A 22,184-nucleotide genomic window follows, 5' to 3' on the forward strand; every position below is an offset into this window, starting at 1 on the left:
GAAGTAGCTAACTAGCAAACTAGCCAACCGTAGCCAATTAGCTTGGGTGCTTGGTTGGGACAAGCATTGGCAGGATGAGGAAGCAAAACTTCCCTATTGTTTATCAGAGCAATTTTGACGGCCTACTAGCTGAAAAAGTTTGAGAGGGTTAATCTAATGTTCCTTCCTTAGATTTTAGCTCATTTTGCTATGGCTAGCATTGGTTGTCGATCTTGTCGTTGTTGATGTGCATAAATGAGGTAGCGAGAGACTTTATTTTCACGGTAGTTTGACCAATAAGACTGTAAAGTTCCCAAATGTAAGAGGGCTCCTGTGGTGTTTACATACTTGCATAATTCAATTCAGGTGTATTTTGTGGCTTTTGGAAAATGCTTTCTAATGATCTAAAGTTGCGCTGTTGCAACTGCCTGTAAACACACAGTCCAGTTCAAAGTGAATGATGGCAGGCCAGTGTGGCAAATGGCTTGTTTGTATAAAGGTCTACTTTAGCTCTGACTGACTATAGCGCACCGGTCTGTGTATACTCAAGACAGATGTATTTACTGCAGTGTCTATTATTTGTCCAAACGCATGGCCACTTTCCCACTCGATACTGCGATAGCATTTTCACAAATGCCTTAGTATACACTACCGTTCAAAAGTTTGGGGTCACTTAGAAATGTCCTTGTTTTCCATGAAAACGTACATGAAATGAGTTGCAAAATGAATAGGAAATATAGCCAAGACATTGACAAGGTTACAAATAATGATTTTTAATTTAAATAATAATTGTCCTTAAAAACTTTGCTTTCGTCATAGAATCCTCCAAAGAATACTCCATTTGCAGCAATAACAGACTTTGGCATTCTAGTTGTCCATTTGTTGAGGTAATCTGAACGGATTTCATGCCATGCTTCCTGAAGCACCTCCCACAAGTTGGATTGGCTTGATGGGCACTTCTTACCTACCATATGGTCAAGCTGCTCCCACAACAGCTCAATAGGATTGAGATCCGGTGACTATGCTGGCCACTCCATTATAGACAGAATACCAGCTGACTGGCTTTTCCCTAAATAGTTCTTGCATAGTTTGGAGCTGCGCTTTGGGTCATTGTCCTGTTGTAGGAGGAAATTAGCTCCAATTAAGGGCCATCCACAGGGTATGGCATGGCGTTGCAAAATGGAGCGATAGCCTTCCTTCTTCAAGATCCCTTTTACCCTGTACAAATCTCCCACTTTACCACCACCAAAGCACCCCCATACCATCACATTGCCTCCACCATGCTTGACAGATGGCGTCAAGCACTCCTCCAGCATCTCTAAATTTTTTCTGCGTCTCACAAATGTTCTTCTTTGTGATCCAAACACCTCAAACTTAGATTAGTCTGTCCATAACACTTATTTCCAATCTTCCTCTGTCCAGTGTCTGTTATTTTGCCCATCTTAATCTTTATTTTATTGGCCAGTCTGAGATGTGGCTTTTTCTTTGTAACTAGAAGACCAGCATCCCGGAGTTGCCTCTTCACTGTTGACATTGAGACTGGTGTTTTGGGGGTACTATTTAATGAAGCTGCCAGTTGAGTGCTTGTGAGGAGTCTGTTTCTCAAAGTAGACACAATGTACTTGTCCTCTTGCTCAGTTGTGCACCAGTGGCCTCCCACTCCTCTTTCTATTCTGGTTAGAGCCAGTTTGCACTGTTCTGTGAAGGGAGTAGTACAAAGCGTTGTATGAGATCTTCAGTTTCTTGGCAATTTCTTGCATGGAATAGCCTTCATTTCTCAGAACAAGAATAGACTGATGGATTTCAGAAGAAAGTTCTTTGTTTCTGGCCATTTTGAGCCTGTAATCAAACCTGCAAATGCCGATGCTCCAGATAATCAACTAGTCTAAAGAAGGCCAGTTTTATTGCTTCTTTACATCAGCACAAACAACAGTTTTCAGCTCTTCTAGCATAATTGCAAAAGGGTTTTCTAATGATCAATTAGCCCTTTGAAAATGATACACTTGGATTAGCTAACACAATGTGCCATTGGAACACAGGAGTGATGGTTGCTGATAATGGGCCTCCGTACACCTATGTAGATATTCCATTTTAAAAAATCTACCATTTACAGCTACAATAGTCATTTACAACATTAACAATGTCTACACTGTATTTCTGATCAATTTGATGTTATTTTAATGGACCAAGAAAATGTGCTTTTCTTTAAAAAACAAGGACATTTCTAAGTGACCCCAAACCTTTAAACGGTAGTGTACATAATTCCCAAACATTTTAAGAATTTGTGGAAATGAACATATCAATGACCATATCTTTTAAAGTGTCATATTCTTCCTGGGGGTCTATTCAAACATATTTTAATAAGATTTCATGTTTCTAAAATGCTGTCAGTTCTGCTTTAAATGCAACAATGTTTCACACACAAGTTATTTTCAAAGAGATGGCTAACAACAGCAAGAGCGCTGCAATAAAAACACACTAACTTAACTTCTTGTTGAAAGTTACTCTTGAAAAGGGAGAAGCTAACAAATTAGCAACACCTTGTTAGATAACACCGGCTGCAAACTAGCAGACAACTAGCTAGCTAGACCATGGGAAAACTACTGCCATTGCGCTGTTGACCTTCAAGAAGGCAGAAGTTTCCATGCGTTTTTGTAAAAACGGTCCCGCTCATTAAGTAAAAATATTGAAAATGTTGCCTTTTATCTAGCTTCTGATGGTCTAGCCAATGGCTAACTTAGCTAGCTAGATTTATCTCCCCAGAGACTAGCAAAGACAAATCATGATTGGATATTTTTTCCTCATTGTTAACCCTTTCCTTTCCAACAAAAACTGACGAGATTAAGTCAGAACATCATTGAAAATAATAATGCAATTATCATTATTTTATAAATCCTTAGCCCTTCTCAGAAGACGTAGAAGGCCCATTGTTCCCCACCGTATTTGGGTTAGTAATAATTTGTAGTGTTTCTATCTGCCCTCAACAGGCATTTTTTCACTCTTCTGAATGTCTAAAGAACCCAGATGTTGTTCTGAAATATGAACACAGAAATACTGGACATTTTGATCTCTTATTATGGTGGTGATTTGACAAAATTACAATCACGGTCTTGAATTGGACTCGCATTTTTCTGGTCTCGGTCTTGACTCGGTCTCAAACCCCCTCCGGTCTTTTGTCTTGACTCTGACTCGATTTGCTCCCGTCTTGAATCAGACTCGCTTTAGGTGGACCTCAAACAGAACACTGCACTATACCATAGTGGACTACTGCTAGCTACTAGTGCTAGGTGTCCTACTGACCGGCAGCTCTGTACTTACAAGTCCATTGGGGTCCCTGGGGTAGCCTGCTTTAATGGAGGGGCGTGACTGGGACGGGGCAGGGTGAGGACGGGAGCTGTATTGATGCCGGGGTAGGTGATACTCATGATGGGGGAAATAAGGCTATATGGAAGGATGAAGAAGGAGAATGGTTAAAGCGCACAACATGAGGATTGTATGAGGGATCATTCACACACATATATCTGAGGTAACCCTAGAGCTGTGAAGGATCCTTTTTGTTTAGAGAGGAGGGTCTGCACTGTAACATTTAAAAATGAGGTGACGTGAGTAAATGGACCTGTATTGTGATGTGCACTGAGGTAGCTGTGCAGTTACATTAACAAAACAGAGGAAAGTAACCGTCACTTAACAGAGCATGGATTGCTGTCGTACCTTTGTCCATAGACTGCTTGCAGGGTGAGAAACATTTTATTTTATCATTTGGGTGCGCTATCCCTTTAAGTCGTGTGTCTCCAAAGGAAAACGGAGGTAATTTCAACTGCACAGTGATTCTCTTCATACTAAGGTGTACTGAAGTACGTTGTACAAAACTTTGGTACTCTACCGTATACTAAATGAATGTGTTCTGCGCTACGGTCAGGTGCAGTCAGTTGCTGCTGTGTTGTGTTGACGTCTCACCCGGGTGTAGAAGGGGTGCTGCGGGGCGGGCATGCTGTAGTAACTGCTGTGGGGCTGGGAGGGCACTAGCCCTGGGGGGGGCAGGGAGCCAGTGAAGGAGCCCGTGGGGGAGCAGGCGGCCAAGTGCTGGCCGAAGGCAGAAGAGGCGCGGGCTGGGACGTCCTGCAGGGGCAGCGTGGGATAGGTCACTCCTCCAATGTGCATCTGCTCCCTGGCAGCACGAACATCTACAGGGAGAGAGGGAGAAGGGAGGGGGGGAGGGTCAAGTGAGGGGGAAAGATGGTAACAGGACTAGATAAGGAGAGAGATAGAGAGAGGGAGGGAGTGGGTGGAGAGACAGAAAGACATCATGAAGAGAGAGAGGGAGAGGAGGAAGGGAGAGAAGAGCGGGGGAGCGAAAAGGAGACATTTCACCGCTGATGCTGATGTAGATCACGTCTTGGCTCCGACTATAAAGAGACTTTAGATCCACCCACTCAGAAACAGATTCAACCAAACATACTTGATCGTTCTCAGCGGGTTCACATAGAGAAGTTCTGCGGAGAGAATGCAAATCAAATGCCACGTACATGGATAAACTTTCATTGTGTGATTGAGTGCACTTGAGGGAGCATCGTGGAAAATAACACATTGTTAAAGTTATTGGCTTTACTGAAAATAGACAACATTAATTCAAACTCTCACTTTTGCCAAGAAAACTATATTTTTTTCTGCAGATAAATTGCATTTGAACAGTCTTATAATACAATAAAAACATATATGTTTTTTAAACGAAACAGAGTAGGGTAAGTGGCCAGGTAAGAAACAGGCACCAAAATGTCTCGGTCATCAGAGTGCATGTTGTTGAATGATGGGTTGAGTAGAGACCCAATCCGGCAGTAAGGGAGCACAATGGAGGCCTTATGAGTGAGTGAGTCAGCCTGGTAAGTGAGTGAGTGGGTATCACTGACCACTGTGCCCACTGGCTGGCTGGAGGACACTGGAAACAGGACTGGATGACTGGCCAGGGAGGGACAGGGGCATTGGTCACCTTCCAAAGCTCGCTCGCACACACACACATACACACACACACACACAGAGTCTCCTTTATTAGTGACGTCAGGCCTATGAGTTGGATAGCTGACTGACTGTTGTCTTTGGCTGCATTTAAATGTGTTTGGTTGCAGATCAATGAGTAAGTAACAATTTAGCTAATTACACAAATATATTGACAGAACACTTACAGTGCCTTCAGGAAGTATTCACACACCTTGAATTATTCCTAATATTGTTGTGTTACAGCCTGAATTCAAAATGGATTACATCAACAACAAAAATTCTCTCACCCATCTACACCCCACAATGACAAACTGAAAACATGTTTTTATTGACATTTTTGTCTGTAAAATTAAATACAGAAATATCCTATTTACATAAGTATTAACACATTAAGGGGTATGAATACTTTCTGAAGGCACTGCACATTCATTTCAGTTAATGGCATGTTTACAAAGAGAGTCTCAAGAGTAGAAATGATAACATGGGATCAGTTTTTCCTTTTAGATCATAATGAATACTAGTATATGGACAGGTGGGGACTGATCCTAGGTCAGAGTGTAATGACCATTAGAATAGTGATGCTTGTGTGGAAATATACGGACCTGCGATGATCTCCCGGAGTTTGGGGTCCAGGTTGACGGTGCAGGGGAGGAACATCTCCACGTCGCGCGCCGTGAGGACGGGCGTCCTAGAGGACAGGAACACCTCGAAGCTACGGATGTCCCCGTCGATCTCCAGCAGGGGCTCTATGTCTTTGGTGGTGGGGATGTTTTTGGAGATTCTAGAGGAGAGGAAGCGAGAGTGAAAGAAGAAATAGGAGGAAGGACTGTTGAACGTGCTAAAGATGACACACTGAGATATTTCGCCTATCTCTAGTAGAGGCCCCGCAACGGTCATCGCTGCTCTTGCTGTTCCAGCATCATGAAAAGCGAGAGATAAGTCCATTTCGTTTGGTGACTCATAGCTCCAGTTTGTTATCTGGGTCTGACAGCAGAGGAAACATAAGGAGATGACTATCAGAGGTTTGCTGCTCAGACTCATTTAGAAGCTCAAATGGGAGTGTTCTGCAAACGAGGATGTTCAATCTTTGTTCGTAGCCTCGAAGTAAATGTACACTTGAGTGTACAAAACACTACATGAATTTGACAGACTGACCAGGTGAATCCACTTCAAATCAGTGTAGATGAAGGGGAGGAGACGGGTTAAAGAAGGATTTTTAAACCTCTAGACAATCGAGACATGGGTTGTGCATGTGTGCCATTCAGAGGGTGAAAGGGCAAAACAAAAGATTGAAGTGCCTTTGAACAGGGTATGGTAGGTGCCAGGCGCACCGGTTTGTGTTAAGAACTGCAATGCTGCTGGGTTCTTCCACACTCAAGTTTCCCGTGTGTATCAAGAATGGTCCACCACCCTAAAGGACATCCAGCCAACTTGACACAACTGTGGGAAGCGTTGGCGTCAACATGGGCCAGTATCCCTGTTGAATGCCCCAACGAATTGAGGCTCTTCTGAAGATAAAAAGGGGGTGGTGTGCAACTCCATGTTGGGAAGGTGTTCCAAATGTTTGACATACTCCTTGTATATTTATGGAGATGATGACAATTGAGCATCATCTCACAAATAGTGCATGTCCATCCATTACACAGAGATAGATGTATGGTAGATGGCCCAACTGCACTATTCCACCCAACCACCAGAACAAAAAGTTATTCAACCACTGCAAGTAGCACATTATGAATGCATTCTGAGGCATGAAGTCATGTTTCCATCATCCGTGTGGGCGTCAGCCTTATCAGCTGAATGAGCAGATTTCTCGAGAACAAACATTTTGCCTATCAATTTTAATCTCGCCATCTCTGTCTGTCTGTGTGTGTGTGTGTGTGTGTGTGTGTGTGTGTGTCTCTTTCTCTTAAGCTGTGGGAAAGCACATGCTGGGTTTGGAGGGTATTTCCCATTGTTTCGCCCCAAAAATGGATCGGGCAGAGGTTGGTCTTTCTGCAGTTGGATTAGCCGCTCACCACACCATTGTACTAAACGAACTGAAGGTAGGCTGGTCTGGGCCCAGCCTTGCTGCTGCTGTTTGCTAATCACGTTACTAAGGGCCGAATCTGTTCAATTTGCGGAGGAAAAATCTTGACACAATTGAAGCTCTACCTTAATGCCCAGCTGAGCTAGATCTGCTGGGTAAACAGACCGGGGTTAAGACCTCGTTGTTGTTGTACACAGGCAGGAACGAACGAACGCATGCACGCACACACACAGTAAGCTAAATGCTGTAACAGAATCAGTGCCCTCTGCACCTACTGACACGCTATCCACAAGCACGTGACTCAGTGACCTCAGTACGGAGACGAGTAATGATTTACTCAAGCAAGTGTTCTGGTTAGCTGTGCTACTCCACAATTGACCTGGTAGAACCCAAAAGGGTTCTTCAAAGGGTTCTCCCATGGGGGAGCCAAATAACCTTTTTAGGTTCTAGATGGAACCTTTTTTGTGTTATTATTCCTTTTTTGGAATAACCAATATGAGCCCACATTGATACCTGTAAATAACTTAAAGGGTTAGGTAGTATATACACATTACCACATATGGTAATATGGATTTGCATTAGTAGGCTTATACGCAACAAAAGTCCCAATGCAAAGTTACACCTAACTTTTCTATTTTTCAAGTTATTACCTAAAACTGATTTCTGAAGTCATGCCGGAAATAACAAGCAGGCTTATTCCCTATAATGTAAACCCTATAATGTAAAAAAAAAGTATAACTTAAAATGAAACCAAATCGATTGCACTTATGATTACTGGTTTCAATGTAATTTTCTGCTAACTTACAAGCCAACTAGCCTGCTAACTTTAGCCCTACTAGCCTGCTAACATTACGTTAGAATGTAAATACATGCTAGTGTGGCTAATAGCTAACGTTAGCCAGCTGGAACTAGCTAGGTAGCACCGGTACTCCATACGATGTTGCGAAATAGTGCATTGTGGGTAGTTCCTTAGATATCCAGGAATAAGGTAATAAATATATAAAAACGCTAAAACATAACTATGTTTGTAGTTATAGGTAACCAGATAGCAGATCGGTATCCAGGCTGTATCACATCCCGCCGTGATTAGGGGGTCCCATAGGGCGGCGCACAATTGGCTCAGCATCGTCCGTGTTTGACCGGGGTAGGCCGTCATTGTAAATAAGAATTTGTTTTAACTGACTTGCCTAGTTAAATAAAAGGTTAAATAAAATAAAAAATGTAACATAAAATTATTATTTTTGAAAGCGCAACTACAACTAAGTCTTTGACTATACTGTGTTGTTACTTTGGTGAGTAAAAACTCCTGCTTTCTATCTTCTAAGGCATCAGCCCAAAACTTTTTTGCAGTTAGCCATAGTAGTGGAGTGCTGACACATAGGGTAGCGTCTGAGTCTAGCCCAAGAGGAAGTGCAGGCAGGTGGGTGAGAAAGAAGAGGAGAGCAGAACAGCTGTGCTCCGCTGGACAATGGCCCTCACTGTGCTCCATCACAACCATCTAACCAAAGGGTCAGTGCGGCCTGAAGGGAGGGACAGATGGCCATGCTAATAGTCAACTGACCTCTCACACGAGGGCCATTAGGTGGTTGCTCGTTTTTTTCTGTCTGTCATGAAGTACACATACACAAAACAGACACATCACCGCTCAGACACTCTCACTAACAAAACAGTCTCAAATGCACAAAACACACCAAAAACACCCAATTACACCTGGGAGGGTCAGTGACGATGGGGATTTCCATAGATAGTTAGAGTCATGGTAGTGAGGGAATGTGATTTTGATTCCGTTTCCCACGCGCTGTATTATCCCGCGCCGAGAGCCTTGTGCTGTTCCAGCAGTCCAGCTGGGCTCTGTTTATTTGTGTGCACAGACGCAGACCAACAGGAGCCAGTGAGACACACACACTAGTGCAGCACTGAGGGGACTTCCTCCAGCTCTTGCAGTGTCTACACAGAGCACACTCCTCCACTGCCGCAAAGGAATCTTAAGTGATGCTTTGTCTTTCCTAAGAAAACCTAGATCTATTCCACACAGTTTGCAAAGATAATGCCAGAGAATTGCTCATGAACGCGGCCACGCAAACGTATTCTGAACCCTTACCCTCGGACGTCACTGCACGTTTTATTTTCATATTTTTTGGATTGACCATTTTTCTAAATTATTAACTCCCTATAACACACATATTTCCAATGTATTTCACTATAACCTGTATTTGAACTAGTCCAATCTTCAGTCTCAACCGTTTGTATGGGGAGTAGAGTCGAGCATACATCTACAGAGATGCCCAGAGCTACATATACGAGTACTTAGAGGAGCCTTTTATTGACTCTGACCCACGGTGGTACCCAGCACACACACTTTTAACAGCATCTTCCAAAGATGGACCGCATGGACTAAGTAAAGGCATCCATCGCTGTGGCACAGAGACCCCATTCCTAGCATTCACACCACGCCGTCCAATCCGAACCTTCTGCTGGCAGCCACCAGTCAGCCGCAAAGGACTGAGTCATCCAAACATCATCCCTCTTAATAATAGTGCCCTTGTTCTGATAATAGCACGGGTCAGGAGAATCACACATGAAATCACACATGATTGGCATGGGTTTATTACCCGGTGGAACACCATCCAACACGTTTGACCATCTACTGTACTGTGGCACATGGAGCGTTTATTATTTTTTATTTTTTTAAGTGCCTCCGAACGTGCCAATAGGACACGTCAAGAGACAGATTGTGAGTAAATTGAGGAAGAATGGTTGGCCATGGCATCAAGTAATTGGCGTTCATTGCTTCTGACACTGGTGGAGGGAGACAGGAGGGGCTTTGTCCGATTGCTATCAGTCCATCTTTCGTGAGACTGACAAGCTGGAGGACCGCGCTGTGGTGAGATCGGAAGCCGACGCGTTACTTTTAAAAGGCCGGAGACAGAAATAAAGCATGTCAGGAATCCTGCAGCCGGTTCCACACAATAGCCCCATTGAATGGGGGCTTGCATTGCAAGCACAGGCTCTTATACGCTGTCTGTTGCAGCGTCTAGCGCTTGGGAGGTTTCTGGGCTCTTCCAAATGCTAATCGGTCCAAAAACTGGCTCGACAAGCCTTTCTTCTCCTCCAACACTCCCACATACTGCAGCTGACTGGAAAGAGCAGAATTCTCCCTCTATTCCTCCCCGCTCTCCTACCTCTGCAGGCGCTGAATGTTTCACTTGACAATGCTTACATCCACCCTCTGTGTGTGGACGGTGTGCAGATGCCCCACAATGAGGCTCTGAGCATTTCCATAAAGGGGCCCGGAGAGAAGGGAAATGCCAACACACATTTGTTTTCAGAGGGCCATAAAGAGAATCAATGTTTGGCGATGAAAAGAACAACAGCGGTCCGTCACAATGGCGAGCCCGGGCCTTGGCGCGTTCCTCAGGCCGACGGGCAGGTGGGCGAACTCGACGAGGCTCTCTAACCAACGAATGGACTGGCTGGCGCGTGGCCTCGCAGCGTCAACACTCCAGAGTGGGAGGATTATTGTGCTAGAGGAGTCTGCCAATCCCTCGTCTACCTGAAAACGAGAGCAAATTATGTTTTCACTTGAGACACCGCCATGTTTCCATTTTCTTAAACCGTCGTGTTTCTTTGGCCTAATTGGGTTGCATCTTCTCTCCGCTACGCCAGCGGACATTAAAACGCAACTTTGCTTTTCGTATACATCCGTGGCAAAGTTTAAGCCTGTAATTGCCATTCCTATGTATTAAGCCAGGCCTTTGTATCTAAAACGGACCGCAGAGAAATGCAGCGTAATGGGAAACATACCACTCTGATAAAAAAACGCTGCAGCCTCAGAATGGCCTCTCAGAAATGGGGTTGGGATTCAGAGTTTCTCCGAAATGATTAAACTCATCTGTACACAAACCTACCCGTTCCAGACCCCAAAAACCTTAGCTGAACCCTTCATTCAAGGGAGCTAAACTCAACTCCTAACAAACCTTGTACAGGATATTAGAAAACTAGGCCCAGTTTGATGATTTATGTGAAAGGGAGCGTTCTGAACTCCATTGCCGAGTGTGGCTAAACGGTAATAGAATGAGGCATTCCTGACATGAATTGAGCTGAGCAGTCAGTCAACGTGGGTGTTTGATGTGTGTCGGGGTTGAGACAGTATATGAGAAGTCAAACAAGTGATTCATGTAATCCATCCAGGTAAATAAAGTTAGCTATTTTCTGGCAAAAACATGAAAACAGCCCCGACCAGTAATCCTTTACTTAACTTTATTGAGGAGGAGATACCTCAGACATAGGATGACCTGGCGAAGAGACAGACAGAGTAATAAACAGAGGGAGAGAAAGAGAGGCAGTTCTATTTGGAGATGACCACGGATTCACTTCTGCAACTCGCCTCGATTCGCCTTCCTGTCTGGGAACGGGAGAAAGAGGAGTGGCCAGCTAAGAGCAGGATTCTCTTAAGAAAGCTCTTAAGAAAGTTATTTGGAACAGAGAGCTTCCAAGTTGTCATTCAAGAACTCAGTACCAGATAAAGCTGATAAATCCTTCAGCTATACAGTAGCTGCATAACTATGCTCAGAATAAGAAGCCGCTTTCAAGTGGCGATGGGAAAAGACACCCAATGTTTGTTTTTTTTTTACATTGCTCGGATCAAGGGATTTCCAGAAAAGGAGTTCCCAGAAGAGTTGCCATTTTCACACACAGGCTTTGCTCGCCACACACTTCCTTTATCTCTAGTGACCATCCTTTCCTCCATGCTGGCTTGACCCTATTTGACCTTTGTGGCCCTGGGTGGCACATCAAAGCTAGAGGGGGTTCAGTGTGCCCTAGGCCCTGTGACTGGTGACGAGCAACACTGTCCACTTTAAAAGGTCACCGATGACCGCTCGCAGCCCAGCGCTGCTATTTATAATACCCCTGCCACCTTCTCCTCCATACGGCACAATAGAGAGGGAGGGAGATCACTGATATGTCCACAGGAGGCCCATCCAGAAAGACAGAAGCCAGCCTAAACATGCTCACTCACCCACACAAATGCTTATGGGCTCAACCACACTAGCATACAAAGTGCAGTGTAGTCAAAGTCTAGTCACAGGTCAAACCAAGCACAAAATCCGAGCAGTCTATTGCCTTATATATTCGGATTATGGAGTTTAGTCTTTGATAGTCTATCCTTGATTTACAACATTTTAGATCACATGGATGTTATCCCTGCTTCAATCTGAAAACAGTCTGGTTTTCCTGTTTCAAAGTGTTTAATCCTTCAAATTCAACTTCGGCTTTGTGACATAATGAAAGGGCTCTAAGTCGATTTGCCTAGAAGGAATGCTGCGTAACAGACTGCTTTTCCATCACATGGCTATTATCCACCAGAGTATGTGGTAGTGGTAGGGAAACCTCAACACACCTCAACACAGAGGCTGGGCCCGTGGACATCGGCCACAGTTCCGTACTAAATTGCATTTCTTTGAATTTTCTATCACATTTTGTTCCATAGACTCTGGCCATTTTGTTTGCTCTGCGGGAGCCTGGTGAAGCTCGTCTATCTCCTGCTGATTCATCCCTTAGTCACGACGGTCCAACACCTGAGAGATGTATGTAACTAACACACCCACCCAGGCCCTGGTGCTTCTCCCATCTTCACACACACACACACACAACAGATGGGTGGGTATTGCTGGACCACTGGATAAACATGTCCATATGAGAGGCGAAGGCAGAATGAAGCATCACCACCTGGACTGCCCAACACTCTCAGGCCGCCTGAGAGAAAACTACCAGGTGGACACTGGACCACAGCAATAACCAGGGCGTAGGCCATTAAAGTAGTCACCGCTGATACACCCACAACCTTTCCGTTCAGCACTGTTAGACAAACTCTGGGATTCCCTGTCGTTGCCGAATACTATGGTGCTATGTCAATGTGCCAACAATCCGGGTTTATGAGGACACCTGGCATTGACAAGGGGTATTCACATCAGCCACAATTGTAGTCCTGTAGACCTCATAACAGTCCTGTATAGAGGTCCCTCCACCCGCTCCGCTCCATCTCCGCTATCTGGAGGGCGTACGGTTTGTCACAGACACTGTGTGGACTCAATAAAGAGCTCCCTATCAGAGATAGACGACACTCTATTGGGAAATAGAGGGCTTTCCAGCAGCTTTATAATTTATAGTGCTTTAGGGCCTCTTGGTAAATAACGAAGGCACTATTGAATTACAAGTTTACTCCTTTCACCAAAATGCCTCCTGCAGGATTTAGCTCAGGGACAATGGGCTCCCTCTGAGGGGAAAGGCGACAGGGAGAAAAACATCTTTCTACTGTTAGCAGTGCAATCGAGATTTTACAGACAAGCCGTGTACGTGATGGAAATACGGCATTAACAATGGCGTATAGAGGGAGGGAAGCAAAGGGACTTCATTCAAAAAGGCAGAAAAGTTCAAAAGTGTTCCAGGAAAAAAAAGCTAATCTCCTTTTGTGGCCAAGTATTTAGAAGCTTATTAGGATTTTACATAAAGAGAATCGCACACATGCGCTTTTATCTCAACACGTAATTGCGACAAAATTACAATAATTGTCCCAATTAAAGTAATCCAGAATGAACAGTATGTCATCTTGATGTTTCAGTACTTGGGAGAAGAGGCTTCCTAATTAGCCTAAATTGCCTTGCACATATTCATTTCAAGTGTCATTAGTTGTAAGTTTTGAGGCGCTCAAGAGAATCGCTGGAAAGCCTGGATCCGGGCACGTCTCTGAGAGGTCAATTGTTCCCTGGATGAACGCAGTAGCGGAGGATTGTGACAGCGGCAGGTTGAGCGAGAGCAAAGTGGCAGAGAATGGAAGAGAGCTTCAGAGTTAAATCCCTTCCTGTTAAAAGACAGCCAGGACCCAGGGACAGCATAGTGGTGGAGACTGAGGCCTCTGACCAAGCAATAACCCCTATATGGAAGTTTAAGAACTGGGATGTTGTAATCTAAATTCACTGAATGAGTAAAAACAATTTTCCTATGTGAAAAATACTGAATAAAAATGTAAACGCAGTATGTAAATTGTTGGTCCCGTATTTCATGAGCTGAAATAAAATATCCCAGAAATGCGCCATATGTACAAAAAGCTTATTTCCCTCAAAATTTGTGCAGAAATTTGGTTTCATCCCTGTTAGTGAGCATTTCTCCTTTGCCAAGATAATCCAGCCACTTGACAGGTGTGATATATCAAGAAACTGATTAAACAGCATGATCATTACACAGGTGTACCTTGTGCTGGGGACAAAAGGCCACTCGAAAATGTGCAGTTTTGTCACACAACACAATGCAACAGATGTCTCAAGTTGAGGGAGCGTGCAATAGGCATGCTGACCACAGAAATGTCCATCAGATCTGTTGCCAGAAAATGGAATGTTCCTTTCTCTACCATAAGCCACCAACGTAATTTTAGAAAATTCAGCAGTATGTCCAACCGGCCTTACAACCGCACACCACGTGTAACCAGGACAGGCCAGGACCTCCACATCCGGCTTCTTCACCTGCGGAGGTCAGACAGTTTTTCCTGTGGGCAAAAAATATTTATGATTGGCTGGGCCGGGCTCCCCAGTGGGTGGGCCTATGCCCTCCCAGGCCCACCCATTGCTGCACCCCTGCCCAGTCATGTGAAATCCATAGATTAGTTTCAAATAAATTATTTATAATCGACTGATTTCCTTCTATGAACTGTAACTCAGTAAAATCTTTGAAATTGTTGATTGTTGCGTCTATATTTTTGCTCAGTATATTTAGAAATCAAACCAGAAATGGATTGAAACATGCTCTCAGTGCAAGAGAACTGTTTGTTTTGCCTCAATCCAAAAACTGAATACAGCGTTTGATTGAATTGTGTGGTGTCGTGAAACAGAACGAGCCAGGGAAAGACATATGGACGAAAGCTATATAGAGTAGTTAAGAAAAGTGTTTTTTGGTGCTTGACACGCATTCTTGGCCTTCTGTTTCCTGTGAGAGGCTGTATGTGTGTGTGTGTGTGTGTGTGTGTGTGTGTGTGTGTGTGTGTGTGTGTGTGTGTGTGTGAGAGTGAACGTGCCTCGCTCGCGTCTCGGGGTCTGATTAATTTACAGTGATCCTCAGAGGAGTGGGGGGGTGACATATGTTCCCGCGCCGCACCACTCCTCTCCTCTGTGAGAGCTTGGAGGTGTGTGAGAGGTGTGTGTGTGGAGGGTGGGGGGGGGGGATACTACAGGGTTATCCTGGCACAGACCGGGCACCAGATGTCAGAGCAGATCCAGGACCAAGGCTCTGGCTCGAAGGACCGACCAACCAACACTTTTTGCGCTAAAAATCCGGTTGGAGCTCCCGAAATAGACTCCCTTAGGATCTGACTGGGCTCAAACTTCCCCACAGATCACGGCTACCGACAGCCGGAAATCTCTACTCGTGTTCTTTTGTGATCGCCAAAATAGTTTCCATTTGCTTCTTTCCGGAAGCTTTTTTTTTTTTTTTTTTGGTGCGATGCTGAACATAACATACCACTCTGGGGTACTGATCTGAAGATATGTATTCCTGATCTGAAACAACAACCACAGAAGCCAGCAGCTGTTATTCATCCTCATAACGACCAGAGGGAGACCGATTTGCGTCTCCTTTAAAAACTGAAATGAAAAGGCTGCATCGAACATTGCACCACAACTCACAGACTCTCAAGGCTCTCGTTCAATTTGCGATCAAAAGAACAATGATCCACCATCTCCATTCGAACAGTAAATCTGACAGCTATAAATACCGGCGCTCTCAAAAACACTTTTCATTTTGTTTGCGTTTCAATTTCCGTAAGTGCGTTAGGCAGGCCCTGCACACTGGCTTGCCACCCAAGGAGTCATTTGTTTACGTGTTCCCTGCAGAACAAGTGAGACAAACACGTAGGTCCGGTCATGTGTGGCTGTGGTTTTGGGGCCAATGTCCCCAATTCCCCCGCAGGATAATGCCATCTTTTGTTTCATACACTTTCCCCTACTTTCTCTACATTAAAAAGATTGCTTGGCAGAGCTGGCCTTACTGTTAACGATAAAAAAAAATGGCTGATGTTATTAGACAGATTAGGCACATTCTGCAGCAGATTAGACTGCTTGGCCCACTTTGGCAACGGGAATAATCGGGTGTACCTCTCACTGTGCTCCGCCAACGGCATCACGCTTCTGGGATGAAAGTTGCTAAAAAATAGCTTTTGGCCATTTTTGACAGCCTGTTTGTGTGATATCAAGAAGTCCGTTTTTTCCCCCTTGTTCTTTCTTTTAAGAAGTCAAGAGGCACATGCAACATTTCTAGTTTATTTTTAGTTGGAGGGACAGTGTGACAGTTTCACAGAACATTACAAATATGACTAGGCTTTATAGCAAATATACTAACAGGACTAAAAAATACTACTAATATCACAAATTCACGGTCTTCCAAGTACATGCTGTGCTCTGTGGCTTATATAGGCTGCAATAAACCTTATGGAGTGAGAGTACTTATGCCAGAGATGTGGAATGACAGTTGGCCTAGGAGTAGTTGACTCACCCCCAAATACACATCAGCAGTAATCTATTCACTTACTAGACACTTGGGGGATATGAAGCGCTCTAGCGTAGAGACAACTAGTGTAGAGACAACTAACAATGTCAGCAAGACAAAATGAGTAAATCGAGGGCCGTGCACCCCCCCATTTAAATCTACGGTGCTGCAGTGGAGTGGGTCGAGAGCTTCAAGTTCTTCTTTGTCCAACTCACTAAGGACCTATCATGGTCCAAACACACCAACAGCCATGAAGAGGGCACAACAACACACCTTCCCTCCTCAGGAGGCTGAAAAGATTTGGCAAGGACCCTCAGATCCTCAAAACGTTCTACAGTTCTCAGCACCACTGAGAGCATCTTGACTGGCTGTATCACCTGGTATGGCAACCGCCTGGTATCCGACTGAAATGCGTTAAAGATAAAGTGCCTAAGGTCCAGTACATCACTGCAGCTGCACTGCACCCTGCCATCTAGGACCTACATACCAGGCGGTGTCAGAGGAAAGACCCCCTTATTTTTTACTCTCTCGCACTGACTCTATGCACACTCACTGGATGCTACCCACACACTCACACACACAAAACACACGTGCATATTGACGCAACACACACACATATCCCCTCGGACACTCTTCACATACGCTGCTGTTCAGCATCTATCCTGATTGCCTAGTCACTTTTACCCCTACCTACATATTACCTCAACGACCCCATGCACACTGACTTGGTACCGGTACTCGTTATATTTAGCCTCGGTATTGATATTCTATTGTGCGTTACCATTTCCTTACTTTTGAACTCTGCATTGATGGGAAAGGGCTCCTAAGTAAGCATTTCATGGTAAAAATCTACACCTGTTGTATTCAGCACGTGACAAATAAAATTGGATTTGGATCATTTTGAACAGATCATCACACTCCCCCAACAACGTCCCAGTCATGTGGATTACCGACAACACTGTCATGCTATTTACACATCAGAGAAAACTGACAAACCCTTCACGGGGGGTAAAGATCGCAGTAAAGATAGTTGTCTACGGTCTAATCGAATAACCTACAGTATCTAAATCACTGTGGTCTGACACAAACATTATACAGTAAGTGGTAGTTGAGCAGAAGAGGAGATAGCAATGGCGTGCTTGGTTGAGTTTCAGTTGAGAGAGGGGATCCACGCCATGTTGACCTGGCCACAAGGCGACCATTCAAAGAAGCAGCTATCTGTTCCTCGAGTGCACATTTACCAGGCAGACAGGGGCCTGAGGTTGAAGTGAGGCAAGTGATTGTTGAGAAAGACTGGCAGTGTGACTCACCCGGCTATAAAAAGAGAATTGGGGCCCAGCTCACGTGTTCAAGAGAGAGAAAGAGGAGAGAGATAAGGAGAAGTACAGAGAGAGAAGTTCAGAGACAAATAGGAGAGAAAAAGAGCGAGAAAGAGAGAAAAAAAAGAGGAAGAGAGAAGGAGAAAGATAAGGACAGAGAGAATGACAGAGAGAAAGAGAAGGACAGAGACAAAGAGAAGGACAGGAGAGGGAGAAAGACGAGAGAAAGAGCGAGAAAGAGGAGAGAGAAAGAAAGGAGAGAAAGGAGGAGGAAAGAGAGCGAACAAAAGAAGAGGAGAGCGAACGAAAGAGGAAGAGAGAGAACGAAAGAGGAGGAGAGCGAGTGAGCGAGAGGAGAGAGAGAGAGAGGAGTATAGAGAAACAGAAGTAGAGAGAGAGAAAAAGAAGAGGAGAGAGACAGGAGAGTGAGAAAGAAAGGAGAGAGAAAAAGAGGAGGAGAGAGAGGAGGACAGAGAGAGAGAAGGATGGAGAGAGAGAGGAGGACAGAGAGAGAGGAGGACAGAGAGAGAGGAGGACAGAGAGAGAAGAGGATAGAGAGAGGAGGAAAGCAGGAGAGAGGAGGAGAGAGAGCGAATGAAAGAAGAGGAGAGAGAGAGTGAGAGGAGAGAGAGCGAAAAAGGAGAAAGAAAGAAAGAAACAAAGAAAGAAAGAAAAAAAGGAGAGAGAGAGGAGTATAGAGAAAGAAGGAGAGAGTGAGAAAGGAAGAGAGAAAAAGAGGAGGAGGGAAACAGGAGAGAGTGAGAAAGAAAGGAGAGAGAGAAAACAGAGAGAGAAGGACAGAGAGAGAAAGAGGAGGACAGAAAGAGAAGGATACGGAGAGAAAGAGGAAAGAATGAGAGAGGAGGAGAGAGAGAAAGAGGAGAAAGAAAGAACGAAAGAAGAGAAAGATAATGAAAGAAGAGGAGAGAGAGAGCGAGCGAGAGGAGAGAGAGAGCGAGAGGAGAGAGAGAGCGAAAAAGGAGAAAGAAAGAGAGAGGAGTATAGAGAAACAGAAGGAGAGAGTGAGAAAGGAGGAGAGAAAAAAGAGGAGAGAAACAGAAGAGTGAGAAAGAAAGGAGGAGAGAGAAAAACAGAGAGAGGACAGAGAGTGAAAGAGGAGGACAGAGAGAAAGAGGAAAGAAGGAGAGAGGAGGAGAGAGAGAAAGAGGAGGAGAAAGAGAGAGAGGGAACGAATGAGGAGGGGAGAGAGAGAAAGATGAGGAGAGAGGAAGAGAAAATAAAGAAAAGGAGGGAGAGCGAGAGAGAGAGCAAAAGAGGAGAGAGCGAGACAACGAGGAGAGCGAGACAAAGAGGAGGAGAGAGCGAAAGAGGAGGAGCAAGAGAAAAAGGAGAAAGAGGACACAGAGAAAGAGAAAAATGATAGAGAGAAAGACAAGGAGAACGAGTGAAAGAGGAGGAGAGAGAGGGGGAAAGAAAGAGGAGAGAGAGCGAGGGAAAGAAAGAGGAGAGAGAGGGGGAAAGAGGAGAGAGGGAAAGAAAGAGGAGAGAGAGGGAAAGAAAGAGGAGAGAGAGAGAGAAATAAAGAGGAGAGAGAGAGGGAAAGAAAGAGGAGAGAGATAGGGAAAGAAAGAGGAGAGAGATAGGGAAAGAAAGAGGAGAGCGATAGAGGGAAAGAAAGAGGAGAGCGATAGAAGGAAAGAAAGAGGAGAGCGATAGAGGGAAAGAAAGAGGAGCGCGATAGAGGGAAAGAAAGAGGACAGCGATAGAGGGAAAGAAAGAGGAGCGAGAGGGAAAGAAAGAGGAGCGAGAGAGAAAGAGGAGAGAGGGAAAAAAAGAGGAGAGAGAGAGGGAAAGAAAGAGGAGAGAGAGAGGGAAAGAAAGAGGAGAGAGAGAAAGAAAGAGGAGAGAGAGAGAGAGGGAAAAAAATAGGAGAGAGAGAGAGAGAGGGAAAGAAAGAGGAGAGAGAGAGAGAGGGAGAGAAAGAGGACTAGAGGGAGAGAAAGAGGAGAGAGAGGGAAAGAAAGAGGAGAGAGAGGGGGACAGAAAGAGGAGAGAGAGAGAGGGAGAGAGAGAGGGAAAAAAAGAGGAGAGAGATAGAAGGAAAGAAAGAGGAGAGCGATAGAGGGAAAGAAAGAGGAGAGCGATAGAGGGAAAGAAAGAGGAGCGAGAGGGAAAAAAAGAGGAGAAAGAGAGAGGGAAAGAAAGAGGAGAGAGAGAGAGGAAAAGAAAGAGGAGAGGGGGAAAGAAAGAGGTGAGAGAGGGGGAAATAAAGAGGAGAGAGCAGGGGAAAGAAAGAGGAGAGGGCGGGGGAAAGAAAGAGTAGAGAGAGGGAAAGAAAGAGGAGAGAGGGGGAAAGAGAAAATAAAGAAAAGGAGGGAGAGCGAGAGAGAGAGCGAAAGAGGAGAGAGCGAGACAACGAGGAGAGCGAGACAAAGAGGAGGAGAGAGCGAAAGAGGCGGAGCAAGAGAAAAAGGAGAAAGAGGACACAGAGAAAGAGAAAAATGATAGAGAGGAAGACAAGGAGAACGAGTGAAAGAGGAGGAGAGAGAGGGGGAAAGAAAGAGGAGAGAGAGCGAGGGAAAGAAAGAGGAGAGAGAGGGGGAAAGAGGAGAGAGGGAAAGAAAGAGGAGAGAGAGGGAAAGAAAGAGGAGAGAGAGAAAGAAAGAGGAGAGAGAAAGTGGAGAGAGAGAGAGAGAGAGAGGAGAAAGAGAGAGAGAGAGAGAGAGAGAGAGAGAGAGAGAGAGAGAGAGAAAGAAAGAGGAGAGAGAGGAGAGAGAGAGAAGAGAGAGGGAAAGAAATAGGAGGGAAAGAAAGAAAGAGGATAGAGATAGGGGGAAAGAAAGAGGAGAGAGAGAGAGGGAAAGAAAGAGGAGAGAGAGGGGGAAAGAAAGAGGAGAGAGAGGGGGAAAGAAAGAGGACAGAGAGGGGGAAAGAAAGAGGAGAGAGCAGGGGAAAGAAAGAGGAGAGGGCGGGGGAAAGAGTAGAGAGAGGGAAAGAAAGAGGAGAGAGAGGGAAAGAGAAAATAAAGAAAAGGAGGGAGAGCGAGAGAGAGAGCGAAAGAGGAGAGAGCGAGACAACGAGGAGAGCGAGACAAAGAGGAGGAGAGAGCGAAAGAGGAGGAGCAAGAGAAAAAGGAGAAAGAGGACAAAGAGAAAGAGAAAAATGATAGAGAGAAAGACAAGGAGAACGAGTGAAAGAGGAGGAGAGAGAGGGGGAAAGAAAGAGGAGAGAGAGCGAGGGAAAGAAAGAGGAGAGAGAGGGGGAAAGAGGAGAGAGGGAAAGAAAGAGGAGAGAGAGGGAAAGAAAGAGGAGAGAGAGAAAGAAAGAGGAGAGAGAAAGTGGAGAGAGAGCGAGAGAGAGGAGAAAGAGAGAGAGAGAGAGAGAGAGAGACAGAGAGAGAAAGAAAGAGGAGAGAGAGGAGAGAGAGAGAAGAGAGAGGGAAAGAAATAGGAGGGAAAGAAAGAAAGAGGATAGAGATAGGGGGAAAGAAAGAGGAGAGAGAGAGAGGGAAAGAAAGAGGAGAGAGAGGGGGAAAGAAAGAGGAGAGAGAGGGGGAAAGAAAGAGGACAGAGAGGGGGAAAGAAAGAGGAGAGAGCAGGGGAAAGAAAGAGGAGAGGGCGGGGGAAAGAGTAGAGAGAGGGAAAGAAAGAGGAGAGAGAGGGAAAGAGAAAATAAAGAAAAGGAGGGAGAGCGAGAGAGAGAGCGAAAGAGGAGAGAGCGAGACAACGAGGAGAGCGAGACAAAGAGGAGGAGAGAGCGAAAGAGGAGGAGCAAGAGAAAAAGGAGAAAGAGGACAAAGAGAAAGAGAAAAATGATAGAGAGAAAGACAAGGAGAACGAGTGAAAGAGGAGGAGAGAGAGGGGGAAAGAAAGAGGAGAGAGAGCGAGGGAAAGAAAGAGGAGAGAGAGGGGAAAGAGGAGAGAGGGAAAAAAAGAGGAGAGAGAGGGAAAGAAAGAGGACAGCGATAGAGGGAAAGAAAGAGGAGCGAGAGGGAAAGAAAGAGGAGCGAGAGAGAAAGAGGAGAGAGGGAAAAAAAGAGGAGAGAGAGGGAAAGAAAGAGGAGAGAGAGAGAGGGAAAGAAAGAGGAGAGAGAGAAAGAAAGAGGAAAGAGAGAAAGAAAGAGGAGAGAGAGAGGGAAAAAAATAGGAGAGAGAGAGGGAGGGAAAGAAAGAGGAGAGAGAGAGAGAGGGAGAGAAAGAGGACTAGAGAGAGAGGGAGAGAAAGAGGAGAGAGAGAGGGAAAGAAAGAGGAGAGAGAGGGGGAAAGATGAGAGAGAGGGAAAGAAAGAGGAGAGAGAGGGAAAGAAAGAGGAGAGAGAGAGAGACGGAGAGAAAGAGGAGAGAGAGAGGGACAGAAAGAGGAGAGAG

General features: G+C 45.1%; 1 protein-coding gene across 8 annotated transcripts in view; it reads right to left on the bottom strand.

The window, feature by feature from the left end:
• Positions 1-22,184, bottom strand: part of kidins220a (kinase D-interacting substrate 220a) — a 103,405-nt gene that overhangs the window by 22,165 nt on the left and 59,056 nt on the right. For 6 of the 8 annotated variants that reach the window (XM_036962710.1, XM_036962715.1, XM_036962712.1 and 3 more), the window contains 3 exons: positions 5,577-5,755; positions 3,937-4,163; positions 3,298-3,420 (listed from right to left, as the gene is read on the bottom strand). In XM_036962710.1, coding sequence (XP_036818605.1) covers positions 3,298-3,420; positions 3,937-4,163; positions 5,577-5,755 — 529 coding nt within the window. The remainder of the gene's footprint in view (positions 1-3,297; positions 3,421-3,936; positions 4,164-5,576; positions 5,756-22,184) is intronic. The other 2 variants (XM_036962716.1, XM_036962714.1) reach the window with 1 other exon arrangement.

The sequence above is a fragment of the Oncorhynchus mykiss genome, chromosome 25, assembly GCF_013265735.2.
Source record: "Oncorhynchus mykiss isolate Arlee chromosome 25, USDA_OmykA_1.1, whole genome shotgun sequence".
NCBI classification, from domain to species: domain Eukaryota; kingdom Metazoa; phylum Chordata; class Actinopteri; order Salmoniformes; family Salmonidae; genus Oncorhynchus; species Oncorhynchus mykiss.